The sequence below is a fragment of the Talpa occidentalis genome, unplaced genomic scaffold (genome assembly GCF_014898055.3).
Source record: "Talpa occidentalis isolate TD23 unplaced genomic scaffold, MPIMG_talOcc4v2.1 talOcc4.14, whole genome shotgun sequence".
In the NCBI taxonomy this organism is placed as follows: Eukaryota; Metazoa; Chordata; class Mammalia; order Eulipotyphla; family Talpidae; genus Talpa; species Talpa occidentalis.
The window spans coordinates 43,729,710-43,745,719 of record NW_023601433.1 but is presented as its reverse complement, the minus strand read 5'-3'; the positions used below and the strand labels follow the sequence as shown (position 1 = coordinate 43,745,719).

The following is a 16,010-nucleotide window of genomic DNA, read 5'->3' as shown; positions in this document are numbered from 1 at the left end:
CACCCTGAGCTTGGAATCATCACCATAGGCACCAGATTGCTCCAGCCTCAAGCCAAGAAGACAGATGGAAGAGGAAAGCCTTCCAGCGCTGGCTATTTTGGAAGAGTGGCTTTGATTAAAAAGAAACGGAGAAACAGGTGTCGCTGGACACGGGTTTGGACACTCAGCGCGCTGTCCGGAGGCCACTCCCTCCCTCCTCGCCCCTCCTGCCCCCTCCCTCCCCGCCCGCGGCCAGACCCCCTCCCTCCCGCCGGCCCCGGCGCGGGGCGGGGACGTCGGGGCGGCTCGCTTGGCACCTGCGCTCGGGCCAAGTTTGCGCGCGGTCTCCGTGGACTCTCGAGTTACCTGAGCCGGCACCACGTCAGCGCCACATCATCTGGGCTTTTGATATTGCAAGGAAACAGGAAAAGAGGGAAGAAAAACCTCTGCGAGCCGGCCAATCGCAGGCCGACGGCGCTGCCCGGGAGCGGGGCGGGCGGGCGGGCGCGAGCCGGGCGGCGGGCGCGCGGGGCTGGGCGGGGGCGGCGCGGGGCTGCCGGGCTGCGGGGCTGCGGGCTGCGGGGCGGCGGGGCGGGCGGCGCACCGGCCGGGCTGCGGCGTGGGCCTGGGCTGTGGCTGGCGGCGGCGGCTGGGGAAGATGCTGCAGTCCCTGGCCGGCAGCTCGTGCGTGCGCCTGGTGGAGCGGCACCGCTCGGCCTGGTGCTTCGGCTTCCTGGTGCTCGGCTACCTGCTCTACCTGGTGTTCGGCGCCGTGGTCTTCTCCTCGGTGGAGCTGCCCTACGAGGACCTGCTGCGCCAGGAGCTGCGCAAGCTAAAGCGGCGCTTCCTGGAGGATCACGAGTGCCTGTCGGAGCAGCAGCTCGAGCAGTTCCTGGGCCGGGTGCTGGAGGCCAGCAACTACGGCGTATCGGTGCTCAGCAACGCCTCGGGCAACTGGAACTGGGACTTCACCTCCGCTCTGTTCTTCGCCAGCACGGTGCTTTCCACCACAGGTAGGAGGCCCGCCGCGCCCCCGGCCGCGTGGCCCCCCGCACCCTCTGCGCCCCCGACTCCTCGCGGGGACTCCGGGGGCGCAGGTACCGCGGAGCCGGAAGCCGGCGGGGGGGCCTGGGAACTTGACTTGGGTTTACCTCCCCTAACTCTCGGGAGCGGTCCCTAAGCCCTTTAGCGAGGACTTTATGGAGTGCGTTCCTTTTTTCGCGATCCCCCCCTGTTCCCCACCGTCCGGCTCGAATCTGCCATCCTGGCTGCCGCGCGGCGAGACCGGGGGATGGTGGAAACTCCAGAGCTCCGAATCGCTCACCTTCCCCCTGACCCCATCCGGCAGGGCCGAGACTGCAGAATCTAATAATAAAGCCTAAAAGGGTCACCTTCCGTGGGGTGCCTCGTCTTTTTTGATGGTGCACAGCTATTTCAGCTGTATTCTACCTTGGGCACAGTTTTAAGGGTTGCCCGGTGACATCATCCTGCTCTTTGCAGGTGACCTCTGAGCGGACAGACCGATCCGGTTTCTTTTAAGAGGAGGAGGAGGGGTGAGGGAAGAAAGCATCTGATTCCCTTGATCTGGCAAAATGGGGGCACCCTGATTCAGCAGTATTTTCAACTTTAGGTGTGCGTGGCCATCCTTCAACTTCGCAGCGCCACTCCCCCTACCCGCACTGCTCACCCAGCAGGACGCTCTCTGGAGGAGCGTCCTCGGGTGCAGAGGCCGGTGCAGGAGGCCAGCAGGAGGCCAGCTTCTAGCCCGTGCTGTCATGGTGCCAGTTTAGATGAGTGAAAGCTGAATTTCTGCTGCCATGCACACACCTGGGTGGAGATATCTATAAATTGGCACCTGGACCCTGGAAAGTATCTCAAACTGTTCAGGGCAGTCCTGTCGCTTCATCCATTCGATCAAGTCTTTGAATAATCATCTCGACTGGCCCAAGGTCACACACTTCCTAGTTACCAGTGTAGTCCTGGAATCTGGGCCTTGGGATTTCCCAGAAAGGAACACTTTCTAACCTCTCCCACCCCCAGCACCTTTACAGGTGAATCAGCTTTGTGTTATTCCAACTCTGCCTTCACCCCACCCCCTTTCCACCTTCCAGGATTTATGTGTTTATAACCCTCTTGGGGTAAACCCTATTAATTATTTGGTCATCAGCCATAGTACTCAGTCCACATAGCTCTTGTAACACCATGGTTCAGAAGTCTGGCATGGATTACTAAACTGTTGTGAGTTGACCCTGAAATAAACCCAAGTAAAATAGTAATTTTTTTAGTGATTTTTTTAAAAATCATCTGAAAGGTAGCCCTAAACAAGACAGACCTGTTACCTTACTTTTCAACTTGCCCACACAGCTTCCTTAGTCTGACGTTGTTATCTTTACTTAGCTGTTCCTCAGATCAGTGAAAAGTCACCAGGCCTGTTTTGGAGCTGGGTTTATGCTGAAGTGAGAATCATTCATTCTCCACAGCAGTGTTTCCAGGAAGTGTACAACTGGGTCACAATGTTGGTTAAACATTGTGAAGAATGATGACTTTTAGCACTTCCCTTGTATTTTAAAGAACAAACAGGACTAAATATGTTGTCATGGTATGAGGAAAAGACTATCTTTGGTTTTTCTGGGTGAGACCTTACATAGGAATGCAGCTCTTGTGTCCTCTCAGTGTCATAAACATCTAAATAAATGCCCAAAGCATTAGTTTACATCTTGGAATCTATAATTATTTCCCAGGTTCTCTCCTGCTCCCTTCTTTAATGAGGAAAAACTGCAATTCTTCTTAAAAAAAAAAAAGGGAATAGACATCTGAATATTGGTATTCAGATTGCATTGTAATTCCTAAGAAAGTCCGTATTCATGAAAAACAAGAGTTCATTTAGGAAATCAGTGCAAGGGGCACTTAAGGATAAATGAGATGAAAAAGATGCCTCTTGGTTTGTAAAATTAGCAAATCAATGAATTCTTGTCATTGATAGAATAGAATCAAACTTACTAATTCAAATAGGGCTCAAGTAGACTTTAAAGTTCTATTCTAGATCAAAGACAGTCTTCTGTTGGTTTTGTGCAGATATATTAGCTGGCACCTTTGATGTTCCAGATGCTATCAAAATGCTTTTTCTTGTGGCAGAAGATCAGACAATTTTTAGAATAAAGCAGGTATACATAGTTACTAGATAAATAGTCTCTGGAAAAATACTATAGAACGCAAATAAATTGGAATTGTGGTTCATGAGTCTCTGTCAAATAGATGTCAAACATGCTATAGGTTTAAAAACAAAGACTTATGCACACTTTCTATGGCACATGCATGAGGCATTCTCTGTTCTGCCAGGTATGTGTGAATTAGCTATAGCAACACCTGTGTGAGGCTCATAAGAGAACAGAAGAAACAGTGCAATACACTTTCACCTTTTTAGAAGGGAGGACTTTGTACAAAAAAGGGAGAGGATAGAGACTGAGGAATTTCTCAATGCTAAAAAAAATCCACCCAATATATTTATTCAAGATTTATTTTTATACAAGAGCTGGGTTACAGGCCAGAGGTGTGGGAGGGTGAGAGGATTCACCATAGACAGAGTGGGGAGCAGAACAGGCAGATTGACTGAAATACACTGCTGAGGGGAGCAGCGGGCACAACAGGAGAGGTCTGCTCGCCATGTGGGTTTTTCCCTGGCTGGCTGGAATTGAACCCACGCTACAGAGGCTACGGACAGCTTCACAGTGCTGCGCTCAACCCACTGTACCACCGGGGAGGCCCTCACTCAAATATATTTAGATATCAAACTGACTTTATTAAAGGACTCATGAATTGGGCAGTATCCCTTCCAGCAAGTTGAGGAGCTCTGCCAGGGGTTGTAGAAAATGGAAGCTTTTATAGTCCAAAAGAGGGTAGGAAAAGCAAAAGAAAGATTTTTTTTCCAGGCAAATCCCCCTTCCCTCTTGGGAAGGCAGGGCTGGGGGCGCTTCTATGGATAACCCTGCTAGTGTTCACCAGTGAACTCCAGATTGATTGGTTTAAAATTACACTTTTGGAAGAGGTTGAAATTGTAATTAGGTCATGTATTACCTTTTGATGGGGCTTGGCATAAATGACTCCATTTAGGACCTGTTGTTTCTTTTATAATATCACATTACTTTTAAACTGAATTTTTTCCCCCAAGGATTAAGGAAATGATGTCTTGGTAACACTTGGGAAGTGAGAAATAATTTTATTAAAGATGTCTTTAGTAGCCATATAAAATTCTGAGCAGTCTCATTCACCCTTAAGAACAATTTGTCTTATCAGTTTACTGTCAGTTGGCCTTTTTATTCAACCCCCCCTCGGGTCCCCCCAAGCAAGGCTATGTCATGATGAGGAATGCCTGGTGGAAATGTAATTTTGTATGCATATGAATGGAAAGCTGGCATATCTGGCTGCTTGGTCAAGGTGAAGCACTAGGGCTGGCTTGGTCCCTGTTTCTGTCATGTCTGTAGTGGTGTCTTTTTCCAGTATGCCGCCTTACCCCTATCACAAAGAGATATTTTAAAGCACTTTATGTGCTCAGTAGAGAAACTGAATTTGACTTGTTGCATGGTGACTTTTGATTACTCAGGTAGAGAACTAGCAACATTGGTAGTTTTCAAAAAAGAGAAGGTGGGAAAAGGTGATGGGGCATTTATCCTTGGTTTAAAATTGTTTTCAGTGGGGGAAATGTGTTAGCACATGCAATAGAGGGGCACCCCAGGAAACCCCAAACTTGCACTCTCCAAAATGGGGTTCTGCCATCCGCCGCATAAAGAGAAAGCCAACTTTTAGTGTGAAGAACTTTAATAGAATTAGTGTGCATGAAGAGAGAGAAGCAAGGACTTTTTTTTCCCCATGAAAACACTCCAAGTTACCCTCATGGGTAAATGCCCAGCCAAACAGGTTTGGCCCAAAGTGGGGTCACTGAAGCCTGAAAGCTTGCTACAAGTCTAAGATACCTTCTGGCAGGGAAGCACAGAAAAGGGGTTCTGAAGCAGGACCCAGAAAGCTGGGACAAAAGGAGCAAAGTCAAAGTCCAAATCAAGATAAAGGTCACCATTGTCAGCTTCCTCATGAGTTTCTCACCCAAGTGTCTCTCCAAGTGTCTGTATAAGTCTCTCCTCTACGTATCACCTTCTGTGTCTCCTTCCCAGCAGTACCAAGATGCTAGCCTGGCCATGGGAACTAGAGCTCTTCCTTTTTTTTTTTTTTTTTTTGTGACCCCTGCATGCCTTTTGTGATCTATAGCTTCACCTGGCCTCTTAGCCCCCTCCATCATTAAGTGGGGGTGGGTAGCATGGTACCTCCCCTCTTAGAATAGAATAAGGGTGGCTTTGTCCAAACTCTGCCTCCTGTGCCAAGTCTGATTATTACCTGTTTTGAGCTTCTCAAGCTAAGGATGATTTTTATAGTTTTAAATGGTTGGAAAAAATCCAAAGAAAAGAATCTTCCCTGACACATTAAAGTTCTATGAAAATCAAATTTTAGTGTCCATAAAAAAAAAATGTGCCTGGTGTATAGCCACCCCCATCTGTTTCCATGTCATTTAGGATTTACTTTCCAGCTACTGTGGCAGAGTTGAGTAGTTGTGCTAGAAACCATATGGTTACAAAACCTAAAATACTCTCTGGCCTTTTTCAGGAGAAAGATCATTGATCCCTGCTTTACAATAATTTTGGAAGGTCCTCAAACCAGAGAGTTAGTTCTGTGTGCTTTGTTTTCTTTGGGAAAACTTTGTATGAGACTACTTAGCCTCTCAGAGTTCTTTGTGATGTTTTTCACATGGTATGCAATATTTAAATTCAGTACTACCACCTCTAACCACTTCCCAAACAAATGATTACTATAGTATGTCACTAATTTTGGGGTCAAATTTATAACACTGACATTGTTATAACAGCATAATAAGTGATGTCCTTGAACTATCAATAAGATGACTTCACCATGCTTTTATTTAAGAAGGCAGAGATTTTTATATGAGTAACTACAACATGTGGGCTTCTGTAATACGTTCTAGAAACATTTCCACCCAATAATGAATGGTCAGAGAGTAGCTATTAGTGTTTAATGTATAAACTCATCTCTGTCTGTAAAACATCAGTTCCTTGGTATTATGAATTTTTTTTCCTGAAACTACACATTTGCTGTTACCTGTGCTTATTTCACAGGTATCAGTCATGTGATGACATGACTGTGAGTTTTGTCAAGAGTACCATCTTCCATTGTGCCAGTCACCTAGTGAGAAATCTGATGCTTCTCAGGACAAGTTATTTTATGGCACATTATTAAATGTGGGGGAGTTGTTGTCTGTGGAGTAGAAGAGATGGGAGGCTGGAGCCTGAGAGAGTGCTGCTTGATTGTTCTGAAAACCCACAAGGAAACAATTAACTGTGGCTCCGCTTGTGCAGGTTGGTTCCCAGGACAGAAACACCCTGTGCTTTGGATACTCTCTCAACCATAGTTAGTATTGCTTTTAGCTTGGCTTTATTTTTAAGACCCATCACTTCTTCCCCATGGTAGCCTCTTCCCTGAAGTACTTAACTTCTGTCTTTACTGTGCTGCCTTATCTCACCTGTTACTGCCAGTTCATGTGTGTCCTCCCTTAAAGAGTGGTCTTGAGGGTAAGCACTGCCTGGGCTTCACTTGGCACCCCAGCACTCAGGAGGTCTGCAGTAAGTGCCATGTAGAGCACATTTCATCACACCTCTTAGTCTGTTTCCTCTTCTGTAAAGTGGAAGAGGTTCTAGAGCTCTTACTCCTTTTCAAAAGACCTTAGATATAATTTATTATCTTTTTGTAAAGATTTATTTTTATTTATTTATGCATGCACAAACTGGGGTGTAGGTCAGAGATGCAGGGGGTAAGAGGATTCACCAGAGACAGAGGGGGGAGCAGAACAGGCACATCCACTGAAATACACTGCTGAGGGGAGCAGCAGGTGAGACAGGAGAGGTCTGCTGTGCCATGTGGGTAGCTCCCTGGCTGGGCAATGTACTATTGCTGCAGTGGCTACAGATAGCTTCATAGGTTGCATCTTAACCTCTTGCCCTACCGGGGAGGCCCTGATTTATTATCTTGATAAGAAAACAGAAACCCAAATTTTACAATTATTCATATAAAAATAATCATTTCTGAGTGCTCATAAATACTCAGTGCACTTCCTAAGGCCCTAAGGAATCTAAAGAGAGAAGGCAGGCATTCTTCAGCAAGGGCTTATTGAGCTCTACACACTTAGGGATCTTGCTTTCCTGGAAGTTATTGGTGGCAGGGGAAGAAGATACAGTAAACAAGATAAGTAACTAAGATACACAGCGTGTCACAAGGGCATATCCTTTGCTAAAGAGAAACATCCTGCCACTCAGGGAGCCAAGAAGTTAGGGATGTGTATTAACATGTTTTGGGGGCTAGAGTAGGGTCCTGGGCCACCATCTCTGATAAGGAAGTACAAAACAGCCTTGGGGAGATGGTGGCATTTGAGTCAAGAACTGAAGGAGGGGGAGTGCATTCATTATACAGCTCTCTGGGGGTCTGTGTTCTAGAACAAAATCCTTTATTGGAGATGCAGCTCAAGAGCCAGTGCAGCTGGAGTGGGAAGAAGGGAGGTCAAGGAGAAGCAAAGGAGGCAAAAGGTATAGTATGTTGAAGGCCACTGCAGATCAGAAGTATTGGCTGTTCTGAGTGAGCTGGAGAGCACTGGGAGGTTTGAGCAAAGGGGTGAAATGGGTTGACCTGCTGTTCTAACATGTCTACCTTGGCTTGGTGTGGGAGGGTGGGGGTGAAACAGAGGGCCAAGGGACTATTACAATGACTCAGGTGACTAAGAGCAGTCAGTGGAAGTATGTGGTGAGAAGTGTTCAGATTTTGGGTAAGTATTGATGGTAGGATCAGCAGGATTTGCTCACTGATTGGATGTGAAGTGTGCAAGAAAGAATAGGCAAGAATAATCCCAGGATTGGGGTCTGAGTCCCTAGTAGAGCGGAGACAGGAGGAGGGTAGAGAAGCAACAGGTTTGGGGTGGAGGATCTTAAGCTAGGTCACATGCATGATGAACTGGAAATCCCCTTAGTGTGTGGGGGTCTTCATACAAACGTGCTGTTGCGAGGTCTGAGGCCTGTACTTACAGTACAGTAAAAGCTTCCATTGACTTCAACTTGCATCACATGTGACTTTTCTCAGACTACTGAGGTTGAAGGGGTTTTTGAGGGGTGAGAACTGCATTTTGAATATGGCCTGGAAAGAGAAATAGCATGTCCTTAAGTGAAGAAGGAAAAGGTATCCCAGATGGAGAATGTGAATTCTCTGGGATGAATTGCCACTCGATGAATACATTTGATAGTAATTTAAAAACTACTTCAACTTCCAGATGAGGAAGTGTATCCAAACTATACATTATTTTCTAATTTAGCTTTCTGTAAGGTTGTATAGAAAACTGGGATGGGGGGCATCTTCTTATTTTCTTAAATTTAACAGTACGATGTTTAATATTTGATATACTATCCCATTATAAAGTGTACATCACATCTAGTTCAAAGAACAGCAATAAGCAAATATCTGCAGTATCTTTTTTTAAGCACAGCTGTCATTAAGTCACCAAAGAATCAATCTAGATTGTTTCTGGGGCTTTGTTGTTTTTCCCTCTTGTTTTCAGGAATTAAACAAGAAAAACATGAATCCTCCCACCTCCACCCCCAAGAGATTTAAGCATTTTAGGAGTTTATCAGCTTCAGATAAACAAATTGACAGTTTGTAACAGATGGGAAAATTATCACATCACTCCCAGAAATACCTGCATCCTTTTCGTTTCTTCCATATGTTTTTACATTTAGATTTAAACTTTGAAATTATCCATTTGAATAATATGGCTCCCTGCCGTTGTCAGTGTTCTAACAAATAAGCATCCTCTCCTTTTTCTCAAACGCTACAATTTTGAAGTCTCTTCAGCCTGTGAATAGCTGGAGGGAAATGTTTGAAACTAGAATGAATAGATTACAACATTCTTGTAACTAAAATTCTTAAGATGTCTGAACACCGGTTACCAAGTCACTCAATTATTTAAAGATTGCGGTTAGTGGCTAGGTAGATTAAGTTAATTAAAGTAGCTGGAGAGGGTGCCTTCATGTCAAACGGCCTCACTGGAGACATTCAGAGCAAGGCTGAACCCCCCACATCTCAACCTACCTGCCAACCCAGCACTATCATAGGAACCATCAAGGCAAAGCAGCCTCTCGCCCACAGCCAGCCTGCGCAGATGCACTGCTTGGCGGGAGGGTGCGGATGAGCCCAACCCCTCACACCCCCAAACAGCAGGGAAGAGTTCTGTTGTGTGGACAGGCAATCTGTCATCTGCGACCCCCATCTTCTGCTCCCCTGCCTCCGCAATGCATCTTCCGTTTAAAAATTGAACCAACAAAGATGGGAAGAAAGAACTAAACTAAAATTACAACAACAAAAAAAGCAAACTTCTGTTCGTAGTTATGGAACATGACTAAAGTCTGCTTCTGCTCTTCAGCAACTGTGGCTGAGCAGCTCTTATTTGAAAAGGTAACCTGAATGAAGCTAAAAAAGACAGTTGCTACTGAAACCTAATTATCTCTCGTGCGTCACTTGCAACTACTATTCATGTGTTGGTTTGTGCTGCTCGTCTCCCACCCAGGTCAAGGCTGGTGGGGGAGTGTGTGGACTTTTTTCTTCTGTCCTTGTCTTTCCTTCCATGTCCCAGCCTTCATGCACATCCAGCCAAGTTTTCAACGCTCCCTTGGGGCAGTATCCCCTCAAGCAGGGATGGCCTGACCCTCATTAGCTCAAGGAGTGGTGTTAAGTACAATTGTCATCACTGATGTCAGGCTGAGTTAGTATTTAGAAAGTATAGCTTGATTGAGGGCTGAGAATGGTGAATTAGCTTTAGGAGAAGACTGGGTAAATGTTGCTTAGAAATGTTCTTCTGGCAACTTCAAAAATTAAGCCCAGGGTGGGGGGCTTAAATGAAAGATGGTGGGGACAGGAGGTGCAAAAGCATTCATGCACCTGGGGATGGAGAGTCGTGTTCTTCTCAAGCAAGCCCTCATCAACAAAATTCAATGATAATTTCTAAAGAGCTCAGTTGCTTCATCTGTACAATGGGAAAGCTGACTAAGCTCCTCTTCCACTGTTCACATTCTCTGGTTCCAAGTCTTTGGAGTGTCTGCTGAGTACTTACCTACTCTTTGCCCACCGTATGAGAACACATAAAACTATTGTAAAGGGATAGTCACTGGCCTCAAAAAGCCTACAGTGCAGCTGGGAGACTAAAACTAAAACACTTCTAGAGTGGAGAGCTATAGGTACCTACTGCCTGAATTTTGTGGCTATCTGGGCACAATTGTAAGATTTTGAGTGGAACGCCAGTATGAGCTGATATATTCAGAGAAGCTACATGGAGGAGGTAGCTTGAGATGAAAAAGCAACATGGGTGAGGTCTGGTTTGGTTGTGCAAAAGAAAGAGGGCTTTTAGGAAAATGTGCTCAATGCAGATACCTTTTGGCAAGTAAGTGGTGGTAACAGGGATGAAAGTAGAGGCAGCAGGACTGGATTGTGGGGAGTGTCATTTGCACTTGACTCCATAGGCAATAGGGAGCCAGTGTAGGTTCCTGAGCCTGTGCTATGACAGTTTCACCTGCAGACTGGCCTGTAACAGGAAAAGCAGAAGTCAGGCAACATGGCTCTGAGATTTTGGCAGTCATTTAAACAGAAGAGAAAAAGAAGAAGGGAGAATTGTGCAAAAAGGACCACCCACCAGGATATGGAGACAGAGTGGAAGTAATGGGCTGGGGAGGACCCTAGAAGTACTCAGCCCAAACTCCTAGGAGGGCATGACTGGGAGCTCCCTTGCCCTGGGGGCACGGTGGGGTGAGGGAGAGGGTCCTGGGCTCACACGGTAAAAATTTCCAGCCTGAACCCCCTGTAGGTCTAGACAAGTAGCCCAGCAATTGTATATAGGAGTGTAAAGCTTTCTGATGTGTATGTGGGAGAGAGCAACTAGTTCTGGCCTTCACCTGCTCATGCTCATGTGGGTGGCCAGACTTCAGGTGTTCTTCTGATGGACACAGGCCGTGGAGAGCTGGGTCTCCCAAACAAAAATTTGCCTAGATTCAGCCATAAGTTCGTGAATAAGCTCTAAGGGTGTGACTGTGAATATTGCCTGTGTAGTATGTCAGTTGATTACAAATGGATGTTTCTAAATAGCTTTGAAAAATTCTAATGGAAGCCGCTCCCCAGATCATTTTATACTATTAATGAGCTTTAAGTAATTTCTTTTTGGACATACTACAATCACAACTTCAGCCTAATTCCTGATTGACCAAGAGATAACTTAATGAAGCTTTTGTTTTCAAAGCAAATGCAAATACTATAAATAAAATTCTTTGCATTTTGTAATTGTTCAAGATCATTTCTCCATGCATTGGACTCTGAATAAGACTGACTGGCTTCTCTTTACTCTCTTAGTATTTTCATTTTTGCTTAATGTTGTTGGTCCATTCTTCACAAGGAAGCAGGGAGGGCCGAACTACTGTATGAAAACTCATAAATGTTTTGATGAAAAGTCACCACTTAATATAACTTTATTTATTTTTATTTATTTATGCATACAAGATCTGGAGTATAGACCAGAGGTGAGGGGGGTGAGAGGATTCACTAGAGACAGGGTGGGGAGCAAAACAGGGGATCTACTGAAATATACTGCTGAGGGGAGCAGCAGGCGAGACAGGAGAGGTCTGCTGCGCCATGTGGGTTAGATCCCTGGCTGGGGATCGAACTCATGCCATAGTGGCTGGTGATAGCTTGAGAGTGCTGAGACTTTAACCCCTGTGCCACCAGGGAGGCCCTAATATAACTTTAAATTTATCATCTTATTCTGTTTTATCATCTTATTCTAAGTTTATCATCTTATTCTAAGTCATCAGATATGATTATATGATTTTTCTTTTTAAATCACACATATTGTCATACTTGGAAAATCCCTATCCTCCTTGCTACCATGTTTCAGATCTTTGAACTCAAAAAGTGCATATCAAGTGCACAATCAAGGTGATTCTTTAAGCCGAGGTTTTCTCACTATTCACGGGCAAGTTGGAGAGAAATACTGTATGTGAAAGTGTTTGAAAAGCAAAACTTAATGATCTGACTTTTTCATCCCTTGCTCTCTAGCTTCTGAGCATGCACTCTGCTAAATTTCATTGTCACATGTTCCCTGAGCCTCAGATCTCCTGGGTTGTGTACTCCCAGCACAGTAAGAGCACCATAGAAAATTGAAAGCATGGATTGCTTGCAGCAAATTAGAGGTAACGCTTAAATGTTTCCAAAAGGCTTACTTAAAACAATTTACTCTAATTGAATATCATTCCTACAATAATGTTACCCTTACTTCTAATATATATTCTTTTTTTAAATTTTTATATTCTCCATACAATTGCACCCCCCTTATTTTAACCTCAATCCCTCCTTTCCTCGCCCGCCTACATTCTTTTTTTAAAAGATTTATTTATTCATGTATACAAGAACTGGGGTACAAGCCAGAGGTGTGGGAGGTGAGACGATTCACCAGAGACAGAGTGGGGAGCAGAACAGGTGGATATACTGAAATACACTGCTGAGGGGAGCAGCAGGCAAGACAGAGAGGTCTACTGCACCATGTGGGTTTCTCCCCAGCGGACCGGGATCGAACCGGTGCTGCAGAGGCTGCAGACAGCTTCACAGCGTTGCGCTCAACCACCTGCTCCACCAGGCAGGTCCTAATATGCATTCTTTTTTTTAAAGATTAATTTTTATTTATACAAGAACTGGGGTATAGGCCAGAGGCATGGGAGGGTGAGAGGATTCACCAGAGACAGCGTGGGGAGCAGAATAGGCAGATGGACTGAAGGACTGCTGAGGGGAACAGCGAGTAAGGCAGGAGAGGTCTGCCACACCTTGTGGGTTGCTCCCTGACTGGCCGGGAATAGAACCCGAACTGTAGCTTCACGGTGCTGTGCTCAACATGATATGCCACTGGGAAGGCCCTAATATGCATTCTTAAAAGGGAAAAATCCATGTACCTGTGGCCCTGAGAAGTATGCATCATTTACAGTCTGTTTTACTGGTACCTTTTGCTAATTCTAATGACATAGTGACTGGATATCATAGAGCTTCCCTTTGCCATCAAAAGGTGGGGTTCTGCCATCAGAGTGTGCCCAGGAGAGTGTCCCACTGATTGAATGTTTGTCTATTGAGGGAAAAGGTTAAGTATCTCTGTGCTAAGGCACAGAGTTTAATTAGGCCCATCTCATTATGTCTAGCTTCAAGGACAGGATTTTAAGCCCAATAGTTAATGGCTCAAAACCAGAGGAAAAAATCACTGTAATTTGTGCCCTAAAACCTTGAAGAGGTATGCGCTAGCTGAGCTCACCATGAATTGAATTGATTTTCTCCTTGCTTGTATACATGATGGTTTTCAAAACCATTGTCTCTTCAGCCCAAAAGTGCAACAGTCCTTCTACTTCGCTTGTTTTAGCAGGTGCCATGCATTGGGCTACACAATGAGACAGTTCATTTGTTTTCAGTGTTTTCCAGCCTCCACATACTTCCTCACCTGTGAAGTGAGGTTGGGCTACAATGTAGTTCTGTGTTTCTAAAGAAACCTCCTCACCACAGGAACACACCAGACTCATTCCTGTGTTTTATCTCATTCAAGGTTCCCTCTTTTGCCCAGCAGGTAATTCTCCATTTTCCCTTAAGTGCAGAGGTAGAGAGAGCTGAGGCATCCAGAAACTTAAGCAATGGAGACTGTCTTCCAGTTTGGCCCCCTTTGGTGGGGGCAGAGAGAACCACCACCCTAGGCCCTACAAAGGCATGGAAGTCCCATGGGGCCATAGGCCTGGAAGACACCAGGACCAAGTACACCCCCTCACCCTTGCTTCCAAATGTGTGCTGCCGGGGTGCTGAGACAGAAAGCCCTTCTGTCTGTGCTGCAAAGTGGGAAGATGACATTTAGCGGAGGAGCTTCTTTCCATGGGTTAATATGTGCTCTGTCTACTCAGTTCAGGGAATGTTCTATGAATTTCCCTGAAGGCTGTTGACTAAGTTAATGATTATTTTTGTGAGATGTTCCATATGAGTTCACTTTTGCATGGACATTGCCCTGCTTTCTATTTTTTTTTTTCCCCTAAAAAGATGTAACTTGCAGCTAGTAAGTTTTACATGCAAACAGCGCCCCCTCCCCTTCCCCCAAAGTATCCAACAGAATGTTTTCTTATTAGTTTTATTCAGGTTAGATGGTGAAGTCAGTTAACAGGTTAGAGAACTCAAGAGTTCATTTTTTCCCCATAATCTTACCAGTATTGAATTTCTTTCCCTTTCTATCCCTTTTTCCCTTTCTCTTCCCTTCTCTCTCTCCTTTCTTTTCTTTCTTTTTTAAACTGCCAGCAACCCCTGTCCGAGACCTGTGTGGACACTGCTGTTGACTGTGCTGGCAGTGATTTGTCCCCTGTTGGCTGTTGGACTTCATAAGGGTCAGTGAAGACCAGTAATTACTCCTGTTGATGGTCCACGAGCTTCAGGGCTGACACCGGGTGTGGCTTCTGTTCTCTTACAATCTGGTGCCTCTGTCCAGATGCTGATCTTGTCTGTCTCACCATCCTTTCTGATGAATCCATGTGCAGCGCCCTGGCCTGCAGCTTTGTTTCTTTGTCCTTCAGTTGTCCTTTCATATCTGGTTCCTTTGCAGTTCAGCTCCAAGAACTTAGTTTTGGGGAACTTCATATTTGTGAAGTAGTGCTTTTCTTGGAGAAGGTGAGCCAAGAGATCATACTTGTGTTCTTAGAAATGTTTTGAAGCCTGTCTTCCCAATGTTTAGGTCTCCCTGCAGTTCCTTATTATAGCTTCTTTCTTGAGTTGTTTACTTTGGTTTCAATCCACATGTCCTTTCAGTGAAAATTGTATTGATTGTTACCGAGCGTGTCTTAAGAAAACAGCAGTGAGATCCCCAAAAAACACGGGGTGGAGAGGAAGTTACCGGCAGTACTGGTTCATTTTGCAAGCTATAGAAATCAACACATATTTGATGGCTTTTCCCTTTGCATTCTTCTGACTTGGATTAAACCATAAAAAGATGGAAAAAATAAACCCCAGCATTTTAAGAAAAAAATTTCATTTGTATATAAGAGGGCTCTTCCCCCAGGACATTTTCATGCAGGTCAGTCATTAAAATAAGCCAGATTAACATACTATACTTGGGAAATGTTCATAGCTCTGTAAACCTAATGCTTATTTTTCTGAGGAAATCAAGACATATTCCTGAATGTAAGAATATTTGGCTTTATTATATTTATTAAGCTATTAATTTTGTAAGATAAGATTTGGAATCCTATCTGATCCTTCTCTGTAAAAGAATAAAATTGAGTTGCAAATTTGTCCAAAATATTGAATAACGGCTTATAAAATATTAATCTTATTTATTGTTTAGGGGCAGTCTGAAAGAGACAGGTTTTGGTAGATTTCAGTGTGTAAAATCCCATGTTTTGTGTTTGGAGAGATATTTTTGTTTGGGCTTGGGGAAGAAGATTTGAAAGGATGGGATGCAAAAGCACATGCTTTAAGAAAACAGCAGGAAACCTCCTGAAAGGTAGGTGCCAGGGGAAGACCACTTGGGTACCTGAGAGAGTGAAGACAAGTATTTGGCAATGAAAATTATAAGAAAGATAAGGAGGGGATAGTAAGAAATGTACACTCAATAAGAATATTTGCATTCTGGGCCTCCCTGGTCGCACAAGGTGTTAAGCTCAGCACCGTGAAGCTATCTGCAGCTTTTGCAGCACAAGTTTGATTCCTGGCCAGGGAGCTACCCACATGGTGCAGCAGTTCTCTCCTGTCTGGAACTGCTGTTCCCCTCAGCAGTGTATTTCAGTCAGTCTGCCTGTTGTGTTCCCCACTCTGTCTCTGGTGAATCCTCTCACCCTCTGCACCTCTGGTCTGTACTCCAGCTCTTGTGTACATAAATAAATCTTTTT

The 16,010-nt window shown here is 44.9% G+C and overlaps 1 protein-coding gene across 1 annotated transcript in view; it reads left to right on the top strand.

Annotated features, from left to right (window-relative positions):
- The first annotated feature begins 622 nt into the window (after nucleotides 1–622).
- Nucleotides 623–16,010, top strand: part of KCNK1 (potassium two pore domain channel subfamily K member 1) — a 59,821-nt gene continuing 44,433 nt past the window's right edge. The window contains exon 1 of the mRNA XM_037510410.2: nucleotides 623–992. Within this exon, the coding sequence (XP_037366307.1) occupies nucleotides 638–992 (355 nt within the window). The 5' untranslated portion in view covers nucleotides 623–637. The remainder of the gene's footprint in view (nucleotides 993–16,010) is intronic.